The sequence below is a fragment of the Pongo pygmaeus genome, chromosome 18 (assembly GCF_028885625.2).
Source record: "Pongo pygmaeus isolate AG05252 chromosome 18, NHGRI_mPonPyg2-v2.0_pri, whole genome shotgun sequence".
Classification (NCBI taxonomy): Eukaryota; Metazoa; Chordata; class Mammalia; order Primates; family Hominidae; genus Pongo; species Pongo pygmaeus.
In genome coordinates, this window is record NC_072391.2 from 21606306 (window position 1) to 21622809 (window position 16504).

Below are 16504 nucleotides of genomic sequence, written 5' to 3' on the forward strand. Positions count from 1 at the left end.
TAGCTGGGACTACAGGCATGCACCACCATGCCTCGTTTATTTTTGTATTTTTAGTAGAGACAGGGTTTCGCCATGTTGGCCAGGCTGGTCTTGAACTCCTGGCCTCAAGTGATCCACCCGCCTCAGCCTCCCAAAGTGCTGAGATTACAGGTGTGAGCCACTGTGCCCGGCCCAGTAACAGCTTTTTACAAGCCCAGTCAGGTCCTCTCCCTGATTTCAGGAGTCCTCATCTGACCCGACTCAGAGAGATGAACCTCTGTTCTGCTTCTTTGACCTCCACAGAAAAAGAGACCCACAGATTCCTTCCTTCCAATAATTTGTGTCATTTGCATATAGAGTGCTTGCTTTATTTATAGGAAAAATTTCTGCCGTTTCTGGACATGTTCCAAAAAGAGAGTGTGCGGGTGGAGGTTTGCAAATGCATCATGGACGCCTTTATCAAGTGAGTGCCACGGCGTGCAGCAAAAGCCTTGATTCCCAATGCCCTTGTGAAACCTGTTGATAAAAAATCAGTTCTTGCACTTTGAGGCCGAGTGATGTGTACGTATTTCATACAGAAAATCACCCTGGAGGGAAAGCCACATTAAAAGCAGCAGTCTGATAAAAGTTTGTAATTCGTGTTTAAGAAGACAGAGTAGCAAGTATTATCATGAACCTGGCCAGCATGTCCATTTTACTTTGATATGTTTTTAGAAGGAGCAGTCTTTTAATAAATTCCCTCAAGAGTAACATTTTTAAGGATACAAATCAGGGCATACATACTTACGAAGAAGGCACCGGTGCTAGAAAGGTTTTCATCTTCAGTGTTTAGTTATGTAGCTGACTAATTTGTGATCAGTTTTCAAATTTAGCTCTTTAACAAAAAAGAAAAAAAAATCAAATTTAGTTCTTTTCATTTTTTTGATTAAGTCCGTGTTTCACAAAACTGCCCGACTGCTAGTGGTACATGAAATAATTTTAAGGTGGTGCGTGGAAAAAAGGTGTTTTTGTTTCTGTTTTGAGACAAGGTCTCACTTTGTCATCCAGGCTGGAGTGCAGTGGCACAATTACGGTTCACTGCAGCCTTGACCTTCTCACGCTCAGGTGATCCTCCCACCTCAGCCTCCCAGGTAGCTGGGACTACAGGTGGGCCCCACTACAACCCAGCTGATTTTTGCATTATTTGTAGAGATGAGGTCTCTCTATGTTGCTCAGGCTGGTCTTCATCTCCTGGGCTCAAGCCATCCATCCACCTCAAAGTGCTGGGATTATAGGCATGAGCCACCTCGCCTAGCTAGGGTTTTATTTTTATTTTATTATTATTTTTTTAATTTATTTTGAGGCAGAACCCTGCTGTGTCACCCAGGCTCGAGTGAAGTGGTGCGATCTCAGCTCACTGCAGCCTTCACCTCCTGGGTTCAAGCAATTCTCCTGCCTCAGCTTCCCGAGTAGCTGGGATTATAGGCACCCACCTCCACGTCCGGCTAATTTTTTTGTATTTTTTGTAGAGACAGGGTTTCGCCATGGTGGCCAGGCTGGTCTCGAACTCCTGGCCTCAAGTGATCCACCCGCCTCGGCCTCCCAAAGTGCTGGGATTACAGGCATGAGCCACCACACCCGGCCTGTTTTTATTTTTAGAGTTATATATTGATTTTAAATGTGTTAGGCAGTTTATAACTAGTTTAATGTGATTTCATGTACAATATATTATTTTTTAGGACAGGATTAAGAAAAAAAAAAGCTAGTTACTTTAAATATTAGGTGTATAGATATGGTGCACTTTGGAAAATTGAGTTTGATATTGCTCAAATGTTTTAAGCTTTTCTTGTCATCTTTCTAAAAGATTAATTCCTTCCTAAGGATTAATATTAATTCCTAATTAATATGCTTGGAATAAATATACCTAATTTACTTACCTAAAGATTTGTTTTAAGAGTTTGTCCTTTTATATTATTTGAAAAACCAAATGAGTAATTTTGCCTGGCAAAATTCACCGGTTAAGAACACAGTGACAGACGGGTTGTGGGCAGCTTCAGAAGGTATAAGAAGCATAGTTAAAAACAAACAAACAAACAAAAATTTGCCCTTAGCCCACCTGGTTTAGGAAGGGGAACAGTTTTTCTGTGATTTTGCAATTAGGAGAAGTTATCATGTGTGTAGAAGAGCAAACTTGTTATTTAAAGAATTCTGGGCCAGGTGCTGTGGCTCACGCCCGCAATCCCAATACTTTGGGAGGCTGAGGCAGGCAGATCACCTGAGGCCAGGAGTTCAAGAGCAGCCTGGCCAACATAGTGAAACCCTGTGTCTACCAAAAATACAAAAATTAGCGGGGTGTGGTGATGCACGCATGTAGTCCCACCTACTTGGGAGGCTGAGGCAGGAAGATCACTCCAACCCAGGAGGCAGATGCTGCAGTGAGCTGAGGTCACACCACTGCACTCCAGCTGGATGACAGAGTGAGACTGTCTCAAAAGTTTAAAAAAGAATTCTGAGACAACCAGAGAACGTGGCTTGTTACTGGTAAACTGGGCTGCATGAAATGCCAGCTGGATAATTTGCTGCTTTTCAAGTGTGTACAGTGGAAGAGAACTGAATCCACTCTTGCAGTGCTGTCAATGGACAAAACTTTGACTTTTATCTTTAAATGTCTCCTAGGCATCAACAAGAGCCCACCAAGGACCCGGTCATCTTGAATGCCCTTTTGCACGTTTGCAAGACCATGCATGACTCCGTGAAGTAAGCCATGCTTACAGCTGAAATATAACATGGATTGGGTCTTAATGCCACCTAATAGAACATTATGGAATGACTGCTTTAAGCTGCCACTGTGAATAATATTACTTTATTGGGAGTATTAAGATTCTTGTTAACAAGGACATTCCAGTCCAGGAGAGGAAGGAGGCTGAGGGTAACCTTGAGAAAGCGACGTGGCAGATGTTGTTAGAAAGGAATTTATGTTGTGGGTAAAAAGCTGGTTTCATTCAAATGAACTCAAACTCCATGTCTCTTGGAGATTTCTGAGAGCAGCAGATAGTATAATAATGAGCTCACTCATCCAGTAATATAGCCTTTTTATTTCATCTCTATATTAGCCAATTATTTGAAATTCAAATGAAACTGCTTGAGGCTGAGACCTATCCACAGGCATTACCTTTCAGTCAAAGGCTGAATAGTCACTGCTTTGCTTTCTGGTTTTTGTTTGTTTATTTTTAAAATACGTTTTCATTTGACTGTGGTTAGGGCAATTCCTGCTTATTTGTGGCTGAAATTTTAGTCCCCAAAGAATTTTTAAACACAGCCGCTTGATTTACTGGAAAATGTTACAAGAGTGGAGAAAATTGTTTTGGAACTTAACCATCAACAAGATGAACTGTATTTCTTCTTTGTTTTCTCTGCATTTTAGAATCTTTACTTCCATGATTTTTTGTGCTTTCAAATTCATGGGTAGTTACGAAAATCAAAGTGTCGAGCCATTTCATAAAAATGGAACCAGTAGACTTTAGTTGGAGAAAATAGAAATAAAGACACAAAAAGCATCCAGAAAGGCACTTAGATTCGTGAGATATTGGGTTTTGGCTTAAGTAAAATAGAATGTTGATTTCTGTCTTGTTAAAATTGTGCGTAGTAGACAGACCAGAAGGTAGGGGTAGGGCAGCTCTTCTTTCAAACATCATCCAGGTTATTTCTGTCTTATTGTTCTCCCAGTCTATCTGGGGTGTTGTCCTTGTCTTCTTCCTGGAAGCTGATGTGCCTCAACCATGTCCATGTTCCAGCCTGTGGGCATTGGGGAACAGCAGCTTTCTTTTAGGGACAAAGCTGGGAAGGCTAACACATCACTTGTGTTCACATCCCATTGTTCAGAACTGTCCCATAGCCACCCCTAGCTGGGAAGGAGGCTAGGGAATGTTGTTTTAAGAACAAAGTGGGGCTGGGCATGGTGTCTCACACCTGTAATCCCAGCACTTTAAGAGGCCAAGATGAGTGGATCACCTGAGGTCAGGAGTTTGAGATCAGCCTGGCCAACATGGTGAAACCCCGTCTCTACTTAAAAAAAAAAAAAAAAATACAAAAAATTAGCTGGGCGCCTTGGCACGTGCCTGTAATCCCAGCTACTTGGGAGGCTGAGGCAGGAGAACTGCTTGAACCTGGGAAGCACAGGTTGCAGTGATCCAAGATCATGCCATCGCACTCCAGCCTGGGCAACAAGAGCGAAACTCCGTCTCAAAACAAAAACAAAAACAAAAAAGAACGAAGTGGGCATTTGTATTGAAGGACAGTGGGCAATCTTTGCCAAAACATTTTCTCCGAGAACAAACCAACAAGCAAAAACCTTGACTCCTGTTTTCTCTGGGCTCCTAAAAAAATTTTTTTAAATAAATTTGGGGAACTATTGATAGGCCTTCACAAGTATAATCAAAACTATAATGACTTTTTCTTATTTATATTTGTGTTACATTTTCTATTAAATAAAAGCAACTGAGACCTGCGATTTACTTTACAATGTATGAAAAAAATAAGATGGATTGATGGATGGAGAGGGGAATGGATAATTATGTGTAAAACAAGTAAAATGGTGATGGCAGGATTTCGATGGTGGGTGTATGGGTGTTTACTGGAAAATTCTTTCAACTTTGCTGTACATTGGAAATATTTCTGTTTCCTTTTTGGGGAGAACGGGGTCTCGTCATGTTGCCCAGGTTGGTCTCCAACTCCTAGGCTCAAACGAACCTGCTACCTCTGCCTTCCTAAGTGCTGGGATTACAGGTATGAACCAGCACACCCCGCTGGAGATTTTTTAAATAAAATATTCAATGAAATTTCCCTGAAATACAAAATTTGACATTAGACCTTGCTGCCCAAGTTCCAAAGAAGTGAAAGTTACCTTTTCTTGTTAATAAATATATCTTGAGAATAGTGTCTTTGTGGGAGATGAGAAACATATTTAAATTATGTTAATTGTGATTATGTATTTTTATCAAAGGAAAAATAAACAGCCTGTTGGGAGTTTTTTAAATCTAGAAAATGCAAAATGTTCTTACGTGTTAAATTACTTAACCCTTGTGTATTTTTTTCTTTAGAAACTTTCATCTATTACCTCCGTGTTAATTATGTACAATTATTGATTTTAGTGCACTCACCCTTGAGGATGAGAAAAGAATGCTGTCATATTTGATTAATGGATTTATAAAAATGGTAAGTATTAGGGAAGAAGTTTCAGTGCACTTGGAAGTGTGATGTAATTGTTTATCCTTATGCTGGCGAAAGCAGTTAACATTATGTTCTCTGGTGCTTTTCATTCTTAGTGAGATAAGATGAAATTAGAAAACATCTTACATTAGCCAGGACTCCCCTGGGGGCAAAGAGAGCCAAGACAAACTGGCTTAAGAGGAAAAAGGTTGGGGGTGGGAGGGTGATGGGAGCGGGGATTTCTTGGCTCATGTGACAAAAAGTCCAGGGGCTGGAACTCTCCAAAGCAGCAGCCGTGCTCAGGGTCTCCGGGATGTCATCAGGACCTGCCTTCCCTGTCTTTTTTTTTTTTTTGAGACGGGGTCTCGGTCTGTCTCCCAGGCTGGAGTGCAGTGGCGGGATCTCGGCTCACCGCAAGCTCCGCCTCCCGGGTTCACACCATTCTCCTGCCTCAGCCTCCCGAGTAGCTGGGACTACAGGCGCCCGCCACCACGCCTGGCTAATTTTTTGTATTTTTAGTAGAGACGGGATTTCACCGTGTTAGCCAGGATGGTCTCGATCTCCTGACCTCGTGATCCACCCGCCTCGGCCTCCCAAAGTGCTGGGATTACAGGCGTGGGCCACTGCACCCGGCCCCCTGTCTGTCTTTAGCCCTGGGCTCTGCCCTGTTGGCCTCCGGCTCAGCTGGGCTCGCCCCACCACAGCTCCAGGTTTCCATCCCCCCCAGCTCTGTGGCCCAGCAGGCGGGACTCCAGCAAAGTCCTGGGATTGAGTCTCTTTAGATTGACATGGGTCATAGCCCCAAGCACACCTGGGTGACCTGAGTCAGGAGGGCCAAGAATGGAAAGAAGGTGTGCCCTGAAGCAGCTGATGCAGATCATCAGATGGTGATGGAAACTATGCCGGGCAGGCAAAACGCCAGATATCCACTCCCCATCTGTTTTACTTATCTACTGCTGAGTAACAGCTCATCCCAAAACTTAGTGGCTTTAAATAACAGGGCTTTTTTTCGTTGATTTTTTTTGGGGGGTCAAGACAGGGGTCTCGCTATGTTGCCCAGGCTGGTTTCCAACTCCTGGTTTCAAACAATCCTCCAGCCTCGGCCTCCCAAAGTGTTGAGATTACAGGCCTGAGCCACTGCGCCCAGCATGAGTTTTTTATTAGTTCTCAAACTCTGTGGATCAGCTTGGTAACCAGGCTGCCACAGGGAGTGTTGGTGTGGCACTGGTGTGGCACAATTAGGCTGGAGGATCCACAGTGGCCTTGTTCCCTTCTCCAGCGTTTTGGTGCTGGATATGGGCTGGGGCCATCTTGGTTTTCTTCCACGTCCTCTCTTTCTCACCACTGTTCTCCTCAGTCAGTGGTTTCAGTTGAGTCTCTTACTTGGTGCTGCCTTCTATGAAGGCACAGACAGAAGCAGCAAGGCATTTTAAGGCCAAGGCTTAGAAATCATACCGTGAGGCCAGGCGCGGTGGCTCACATCTGTAATCCCAGCACTTTGGGAGGCTGAGGCAGGTGGATCACCTGAGGTCAGGTCGGGACCAGCCTCACCAATATGGTGAAACCCTGTCTCTGCTAAAAATACAAAATTAGCCAGGTGTTGTGGTGCATGCCTGTAATCCCAGCTGCTCGGGAGGCTGAGGCAGGAGAATCGCTTGAACCCGGGAGGCAGAGGTTGTGGTGAGCCAAGACCATGCCACTGCACTCCAGCCTGAGCAACAGAGCAAAACTCCGTCTTGGGAAAAAAAAAAAGAAATCACACAGTAAACCCCTGCCACATTCTACTGCAATCTGTGGGTCAGAGCAAGTCACAGAGCCGGTCTGGAGGGGAAGAGGCTCTTCCTCTTGATGGGGGGTGGTCCACAGAGACACTGCAGAAGGGCTAGCAGAGTGGGAGGGTTTCCTGTAGCCTCCTTTGGGAACATCCCACCATTATACTATCCCAGCCTGAACAGTCTTCTCCTTCATTCTGGGTGCTCTAAGCCAAAACACCAACTGCTGCCAATATCTTCTATTTTAATAGAAAAGTCAGGACCAAAGCTGACCGAGATGAAAATGACGAGATCACTTTGCAAATAACCTTGAAATTCTGACTCGTTCAATAGTGCGGGTTGATTAGTCCACCTGACTTTGTGGGTAAAATATCAATTTTGATGAAGATTCAGGATTAGCCTTTCAATTCCCGTGTTAGGAAACAGACATATGGATTTCCCCAGGTCAGTCTCCTTTGCCCTTGCTTTTTGTACTCATCATGTGGTATTTATCTTTTTATGGCATTGTCTGAAAGTTACCAAGTTATTATGGAAAAGAATATAAGGAAATCAGATATGAAACATGATAGCTGTAATGGAAATGGCGATGTTAAATCTCATCTGGACAAAAATGATTGATGTACAGTAAAGTTTTTCTTACTAACCAGCTGTTCATAAATTTGAAGAAATAGGAGAAGAGGGGATGTTTAATGGTGGAAAAACTTCCATCTATGGCTTCTGTAGCCACCAGTGAGCTGCCAAGGTTGGGTCCCCATCAGGAAGCAGAAAGCTATGACTGTTACGATGGCAAACCTTCTGACAAATGGCCCCCAATAACCACATTTATGTTCTGTGAAAAGGCCACAGCTGACAAACAATATCCCATTATTCCCTTTCCAGTGGTTTCCTTCGGAGCCTGGAAAATTCTACTTACACTCTGAGCTTCTGTTTTATACCCTTTGGCTTCTTATGTTCTAGTCCAGTGCCCATGTCATAAAGATGAGGTGGCCATAATAGTATTTCAGTCATACCATGTGCCTGCGTTCCCTCTAACAATACCACTGTCACCTTCAGTATCTTTCTCCTTGATTGTAGGTTTCCTTTGGCCGTGATTTTGAACAACAGCTGAGTTTTTATGTGGAGTCCAGGTCAATGTTTTGCAATCTGGAGCCTGTTCTTGTGCAGTTGATTCATGTAAGTATTTTCATTCATTAGTTTCTTCTCTCAATAAATATTTATTGATCATCTACATCCCAATCATTTATTTTTATTTTATTTTATTAGAGACAGGGTCTCACTCTGTTACCCAGGCTAGAGTGCAGTGGCGCAATCATAGCTCACTGTAGCCTTGAATTCCTGGGCTCAAGCAATCCTCCTGTCTCAGCCTCCTGAGTAGCTGGGACTACCAGCTCAAGCCACCATGCCCAGCTATTTTAAATTTTGTTTTGTTTTGTTTTTTGAGAGATGGGGTCTCACTGTGTTGCCCAAGCTGGTCTCAAATTCCTCACTTCCAGCAATCCTCCTGTCTTGGCCTCCCAAAATGCTGGGATTACAGGCATGAACCACTGTGCCCAGCCTTAATCTGGGATTCTTCTGGTCCTATTTTGTTACTGTTCTCTATGGTATGAAAGGTGGTTTCTCAAAGGTTAATAAACTTACAACTTTGGTTTTATTGATGTATTTTTCTGTGAGATTTGCATTTTCCCATTTCTGCATGCCAGCAACAGAGTTAAGTGATTTACAATGATTAGTTACAGAAATCTAACCAGAAGGAGCCCCTTCTTACCTAACAAGAGGTTCCCAACTTTCTTGGATCATGGCATCTCTCAGTAACTTTTTATGGTGCCCTCAGACCAAAAGAATTATTAACAACCCTGTTTATTAAGAAGTTAGGTTCAGGCTGAATGTGATGGCTCACACCTGTAATCCCAGCTCTTTGGGAGTCTGAGGCTGGCAGATCACTTGAGGTCAGGAGTTTGAGACCAGCCTGGCCAATATGGTGAAACCCTGTCTCTGCTAAAAATACCAAAATTAGCCAGGCGTGGTGGCAGGCACCTGTTGTCCCAGCTACTTGGGAGGCTGAGGCAGAAGAATCGCTTGAATCTGGGAGGTGGAGGTTGCAGTAAGCAGAGATCGTGCCACTGCACTCTACGCTCTAGCCTAGGCAACAAAGGGAGACTCCATCTCAAAAAAAAAAAAAAAAAAGAAGTTAGGTTCAGCCAACTTAAGTATTTATGCTGTAACAACTTGATAGCCATTTGAAGAAAGTATATATATAAATTGAAAGAAAAATAATACTTTTTATTTTCTTTTTGAGATGGAGTTTTTGCTCTGTTGCCCAGGCTAGAGTGCAATGGCGTGATTTTGGCTCACTTCTACCTCCACCTCCTGGGTTCAAGTGATTCTCTTTTCTCAGCCTCCCGAGTAGCTGTAATTACAGGCGCCCGCCACCGTGCCCGGCTAATGTTTTGTATTTTTTAGTGGAGATGAGGTTTCACCACGTTGGCCAGGCTGGTCTTGAACTCTTAACCTAAGGTGATCCACCTGCCTCGGCATCCCAAAGTGCTAGGATTACAGGCATGAACAACCAAGCCCGGCCTATTTTTCTCTTAACCATAATTAGTAATGATGGGTGTGTACTTATGAGGCATATCACAGCTTCATAAAATTTGGAATTAGATTGGTGATGCTATTCTTATTTCTTGTTTTACATTCACTTTTTTTATATTTATTTTTGCATAGCGATTAAACTTGCTTTTGATCATAGTAGCCACGAAAAACAAGTTTTACAAATATATGATGTGGCTATAAGGGATGTAAAGCAGTCCATCATCAAATCAGCCTTGCACCAGTGCTTTTTACAATGTGCAACAAACAAGTATTGCTGTTTACAATGTGCAACAAACAAGTATTCCCTAAAAAACTGTGGCACCCCTGTGAGTTTGCTGCCTTTGCTGCAGCACCCTAGGGTGCCATGGTGCACAGTTTGGGAACCACAGGTCCAAACTTTTTATATCTGTGGAAGGGTTCCCTAAGGCTCTTTCGTTATTTCAGGTCTATTCAAGGAGAATAACTTTCATATGTATTTGTTTGCTGGTTAGCAAGTTATTTAGCACAACTAAACTTAAGACCTAAATTTAGAAACTTTATCTGGAAAACAGGGGAGGTAATAGTATCCACCCTGGGATTATGAAGCTTAAGTGAACCAATGAATGTATAGCTCTTAAATAGTGCTTGGAACACTATTGGTGATGATGTGGCTACTATCATTATTGTTCTTATTGTTGGTACTGTATAGCTGAATGGTGTGGTCTGATTGTCTAAATGGTGTGCTTTGGAGGTGTCTCTTAAGATCTCTAAATTCTTAAACTTTGGTGTGGTAGGATTTCTGGAAATGGAGTAAGTGAGCCCCAGCTATTCATTAAGCCAGAAAATGGTCACTTATAATGCTGATCGAAAGGCATGACTAACGTAGCAAACACTGCCTTTTGTTCTACTCTCTTGGAGATGTTTGCTCAAGCCATGATTGGATCAGGCCTGATGACCCCTTGGCATTTAAAGGTTTGGTGCTAACCAGTCTTGGTCCTAGAAAGCTTGTTCTCATTGACCTGTATGTAGTTAATGTTCAGATCTCTATGGAAGACGCTCATCTGAATCGGCCATCACTTCATTACCATTTCTATTTTATTAATAAATTCAGAGTGTGAACCGGTTGGCAATGGAGACAAGAAAAGTAATGAAAGGAAATCATTCCAGAAAGACGGCTGCATTTGTCCGGGTATGTTCTCAAGATAAGGACTGTTGGACTTCGAACTCCAGTGGGCTGTTTGGTTTGCAGGTTGCTAAATTACTCTTCCCAGAAAAAGATGAGTGTGTCATGATAAGAATGGTTTAGTATTGATTTTTCAGATTAATTTTTCCCTGTATCTGGGATGATCCATTTTCTAATGTTTTCAAGAGAAATGGTTAAATGAGTCTGAATTTTAATATGTGTTGTGGGGAAGGTGAATGAGCGATGGATCTGCATTTTTATGTGCCAGCTGAATTAGCTTTCATTTTCTCTAATATACTAATATAACACGTATTTTATAACACTATAAAATATAAAATATTTTTCTAATATAAAAATATGTATAATAATATTGTTCTTGTAACTGAAAGGCCTTTTTTCCTCTAGATAATAATGATGCCCAACTTTGTTTTTGTTTTTCTTGAGATGGAGTCTTGCTCTGTCGCCCAGGCTGGAGTGCAGTGATGTGATCTCGGCTTACTGCAACCTCCGCCTCCCAAGTTCAAGCAATTCTCCTACCTCAACCTCCCAAGTAGCTGGGATTACAGGCGCGTGCCACCATGCCCGGCTAATATTTTTGTATTTTTAGTAGAGATGGGGGTTTCACCATGTTGGCCAGGCTGGTTTTGAACTCCTGTCCTCAAGTGATCTGCCCGCCTCGACCTCCCAAAGTGCTGGGATTACAGGCGTGAGCCACCACACCTGGCCTGATGTTAAACTTTGAAAAATCATTTTCAGCTTCTTGAAGCTGAAAATTTTATCAGATGTGATGCTGCTCAAAATTTATTTAGCTATTCATTCATTTATTTTTGGAGACAGGGTCTTGCTCTGTCACCCAGGCAGGAGTGCCGTGGCACCATCATAGCTCACTGTAACCACCATGCCCAGGTAATTTTTTTGTTTTTTGTAGAGATGGGGAGTCTCACTAGGTTGCCCAGGCTGGTCTTGAACTCCTGGCCTCAAGTGATCCTCCTGCCTCAGCCTCCCAAAGTGTTGGGATGACAGGTGTGAGCCACTACACCCAGCCCTGCTCAAAATTTTAAGAAAGAAATATGCGTCTGTGTTTTTAAACATGAAATTATACTGAAAAGATTACAGTAAAAAATAAGCATCCTGGCTCTGCCCTTTGTCACCTTGCTCCTCTTTCCTCAGTCAGCCACCTCAAACTCTTTAGTAACTGTTTCTAATTACCTCCATATTTTTAAGCAATTGGTTTAAACAGCTATTTCTTAGTTTATTAATGTTAGGTGCTACATATTTACTTCCCATAATGATGCGTGAGGATTTGTTTTTCCTGCATTATCACTCACTTCCCTCACACCCCTGTCCTCCTAGAGGGTCATCAGAGCAGAGTTGTACAAGAGGGGAAAATTGGGGCTCAGAATGGGGAGATTCACTGTTGTAAATTTCTTTACTTGGAAATACATGACGGATGAAAACAGGTGTATGATTCTGCCACCGTGGCATTGCCAGCGTTAATGTTTCTTCCCTTCTCCTAGGCCTGTGTTGCCTACTGCTTCATCACCATCCCCTCCCTGGTGGGCATCTTCACACGTCTCAATCTTTACCTGCATTCTGGTCAGGTGGCCTTGGCCAACCAGTGCCTCTCGCAAGGTAAGTCCATCATTCTCTCATCTCGGGCACTCCCTTGCTGCTTAGGAAAACTGACTCAGGTGTGTGCGTATGTGTGTAGAGAGAGACAAAGATTTCTTTTTTTAGACACAGAGTCTCACTCTGTCACCCAGGCTGGAATGTAGTAGCGCGATCATAGTTTCCTGTAACCTTGAATTCCTGGCTCAAGCAGTCCTCCCGAGTAGCTGGGACTGCAGGCGCACACCACCACACACAGCTAATATTTTTATTTTTATGTTTTATAGAGATGGAGTTTCGTTTTGTTGCCTGGGCCTGTCTTGAACTCCTGGGCTCAAATGTTCCTCCTGCCTCTCACCTGGGCTCAAGTGATCCTCCCAAAGTGCTGGGGTTACAGGCGTGAACCACTGCGCTCGACCAAGAGAGATTCCTTTAAGGAGGAGAGAAAAAAAAAGATGAATAAATGATGAGTTTTAAATTTGTTTCTCTGCTAGGAAGCACATTGGACACATATGCATTTATAGAGTCAGACAGATCATAGAGCACAGATAGCTTCCTGTAAGAACCTTCTTAAATTTGTCTAGGACAGACCAGGTCATGCAGCTCAGACATCCTGAGCTCAGCACACCTGGAGAATGTGAGACATGAGGACTGCTTCACAGTGGCAGATTCATGTTTGTTTGTTGTTGTTGTGGATGTTTGTGTGTTTGAAACCCCAGAGACACACAAGTACCATCTAATCTGTGGTAGAACAAATACCCTACAGTTTGCTGTTACAGATAAAGTTTCTGCCCAAGACTGATCTTTCCATACTAGACACCAAAGCCATCCATTAGGCAAGGATGCTCAGGATCGTTTATTTGGGAGAAGGTGATCTCAGTGATATCAGAAGAGTGATGTGAAATGAGACAGGGAAGGAAAGGAAGCCAGAAAAACAGTCACCATTGAACAGGTCGTTCCTGTGGGCAGCTGAAGCTCATTCCCATCTGGGAGGTGTTGTCAGACACAGCCAGTGTTTCTCCACCTGAAGGGCAAGGAAGACAGGTGATTTTCCCTTTATTCTCATCTGTCATTGACAGAGTGCCGCTTCTGGGATATTAACCCCCTGGCATTCTGGCCTGCTCCACACTTGAGCCAAGAGAAGGCGCTCAGGTAGAAAGCCCAAGTGTTTGCTGCAGGACACCCTGGTTACCTACCGCAACAATGTACGTCAAGGGCCTGCAGGCAGTTTGGCAGCAGGGTACCCACCCTGCAGGCCATAACACAGAGGGTAAAAGAAATCTTTACGTGACATTTATGGAGCATTTGTTATGTGGCAAGCCCTTTGCACAAGTTATCTCATTTCATCCTCCCAGCAGCCACTTGGGGCCAGTGCTGTGGTTGGTGCCTTATTACCCAGGTGAGTAAACTGAGGCAGAGAGTGCCCAACTAACTTGCTTGGGGTAGGTCCACTCCTGAGTCACTGAGCCAGCTCTCAGCCCCTGATCTGTCTGGCTGAAGGCCATGCCCCTTCACCACTGCATTGACTGGGAAGCCTAAAGGAATGCTGGGGCACTTCCATAGCGCCATAGGAGGTGGACTGAGGTTTTCAGTGGTGGTTCTTTTCCCGACACAACTGCACAGATTATGCCAAGGCTGGCGCCTCACCACTTGTTGCCATTGTCTTGGTAGGGCATTCTGGGCCAGTTGGAGAGTGATCACTTCTCTATTGTTTGAACCACTGCCATGGAAGTTCTGGGGATCATCTGTGTCATGATTCAACTGGAACAGCTCTGGGCAGTGAAGTCTTCATACATGGTTACTGCCTAGGAACCTTTAAAACTCGGCTTGGTTTTGCTTCTAACTCATGGGGGACTTCAGTAGCTTCTGAGTGCAGCTGAACACTTGCCTCTTGAGTTCCCCTGTGAGCTGGTGCCTGCCCACCTCCATCCTCAACTGCCTGCATCCTCATCTCCCATTTGCTTTAGCCACATAGGCCTGCTTCTGTTCTTTGAACATACTCAGTGATCTTCCCAGTTCAGAGCCTTTGTGGCTTTGTTCCCTCTTTCTACAATGATCTTTCCCCAGATAGTTGTATTTTTTTAAATTACAAGGCAGATGGTGAGAACAAGCCACAGCTCCTTACGGAGGCCTCTGCTGGCCACTCTAGCTAGAGTAGCCGCCCCACCCCACTCCGTCACCTCTGCAGCATCATCCTCATTATCATCATTGCACACTCCACAATCTGATGTTTTCTTACTGTGTTTGTTTACTTGCTTATTGTCTGTGATACCCGCTCTCCCCACTAGGACAGGCACGTGTCTTCATTGTGTATAGGTCAACATGGAACTTTCTCCTACTGCTTGCTTTGATAAGAATGATGGGTTATCGGGAGGCTGAGGCACAACAGTCGCGTGAACCTGGGAGGTGGAGGTTGCAGTGAGCCGAGATCGTACCACTTGAGCAACAGAGCAAGACTGTCTTGAAAAAAAAAAAAAAAAAAAAAAGAATAATGGGTTAGTGAGAAACAAAACAAAAATTAACAGTCACCACCCAAAACCTAGTGATGCACAGGATGAAAATTAGAAGACGCTTCCTTGGATATTAGAAATTTTAAATCTGCTTATAAATGAGTTCCTTCTTTAAAAGCTCAGGAATGGTGGACCTAGGTAGGCACACCTGAGTTGGTTTTACCTGCAATACTAGGAACAAATTGTGAGCTGCAGATACCAAAGCTATGACACCACTTACCAGAACTGCAAGTGGAGGCTTTGGAAGCCTAGATCTTTCTTCTTCCCATGTTATAAAATCAGGACCATGGATCTGAATGTTGTGGATCTCGGGAAATTTATAATTAGATCCCATATAGGGCTTTATGGTAATTTTTTTTGAAAAAGTAAAACAAAAATTCTCTACCTGGATAAAGGTATCCCCCTTATCAAAGATTTGGTGCTCCCAAGAACTGTTGAAGGAGAGCTGTGAGTAGTTTCTCCCTGTTGCGCTTCCTATAACGTCCTCGGTCCCCACCGAGGGACAACTGGTGTAAGAACAGCCCCATATGCTGTGCATGGATAAAGACAGCATCCTCGGTGTCAGGACTCTGGGCTCCTCGTCTGCCTCCCCTGTCACTTTTCAGCTACTGCAGGAGAGTGGGAATGTGGAGTCCGCTTAATGTTTAATAATTTATCTGATGATTTTTACTCGAGTCTCTAAATGCTGTGGCGCTAAACCTTAAAAGCCTATTATTTTTCTCCTGAAAGCCACAGGCAGCAATTGCTGGCCAAAATAAATAATGCATTCAATTACTGAGAATGAGAAGGCTAAATATAAATTAAATGAAGCTCATGGAAATGCGCTGCTTTTGTTTGCCTCCGTAAACATCCTCCCCTTGCAGCTGGTTATAAAATGTCTCCGTCCCTCCAGTTCATTTTCTTGCCTCCCTTAATCCGGCCTTGGTTGTATCTTCTTTGGCAGGCTGTGGCTTTCCCAAGGCTGGGTCCTTCCCGACAAGTAAACTCTTGTTGAACACTCCTGTTGAACTCTCCTGTTGAACTCTCAGGCAGACTGGCGCAGGATGCTGATGAGGGCTTGTTGCAGGGGAGGCCTGGTTCTGTTCCTTTGTACACACCAGTGCTGCGCATAGACTGGATTGCGCAGGGATTTGGTGCACGTGCTCGTGCCCACCACCCCAGAGTATTTAGGAGAAATTAAGGACTTGCAAGCCAGAGATTTGGTCGATCAGATGCTTCTTAACTGGAGATGGCCTAGCAATGTCTGTTTCTCTTTTCTTTCCGTCCTTTCTCTAGGTAACTTCTTGCCCTTGTTTGTCAATGGCTCTTTCTAGAAAATTATTACCAGGCCACAGCAAGAGCAGATTCTTTTTTCCTTTATTTTTACCTTTGTTTCTTTATCTTTACAGTTTATAATCTAGAAAAGGTAGGTATTTTACAGGCTAGGCGTGGTGGCTCATGCCCGTAATCCCAGCACTTTGGGAGGTTGAGGTGGGTGGATCACCTGAGGTCAGGAGTTCGAGACCAGCCTGGCCAACATGGTGAAACCCCATCTCTACTAAAAATTAAAAAAATTAGGCAGTTGTGGTGGTGTACTCCTGTAATTCCAGCTATTCAGGAGGCTGAGGCACGAGAATCGCTTGAACCCAGGAGGCAGAGGTTATAGTGAGCCAAGATACCACCACTGCACTCCAGCCTGGGCGACAAAGCGAGACTCT

At 43.8% G+C, this 16504-nt stretch overlaps 1 protein-coding gene and 1 long non-coding RNA gene across 5 annotated transcripts in view; one reads left to right on the top strand and one right to left on the bottom strand.

Annotated features, from left to right (window-relative positions):
• VPS35L (VPS35 endosomal protein sorting factor like) overlaps nucleotides 1-16504 on the top strand; it is a 145062-nt gene that overhangs the window by 83942 nt on the left and 44616 nt on the right. For all 4 annotated transcript variants that reach the window (XM_054454196.2, XM_063655225.1, XM_063655226.1 and 1 more), the window contains 6 exons: nucleotides 357-442; nucleotides 2635-2715; nucleotides 5109-5172; nucleotides 8013-8111; nucleotides 10618-10695; nucleotides 12207-12321. In XM_054454196.2, coding sequence (XP_054310171.1) covers nucleotides 357-442; nucleotides 2635-2715; nucleotides 5109-5172; nucleotides 8013-8111; nucleotides 10618-10695; nucleotides 12207-12321 — 523 coding nt within the window. The remainder of the gene's footprint in view (nucleotides 1-356; nucleotides 443-2634; nucleotides 2716-5108; nucleotides 5173-8012; nucleotides 8112-10617; nucleotides 10696-12206; nucleotides 12322-16504) is intronic.
• Nucleotides 12625-16503, bottom strand: LOC129015718 (uncharacterized). Its single transcript, XR_008494639.2, has 3 exons — nucleotides 14550-16503; nucleotides 13240-13321; nucleotides 12625-12727 (listed from the first exon to the last, which is right to left on the bottom strand). It is a non-coding gene; the product is annotated as an uncharacterized LOC129015718 (long non-coding RNA).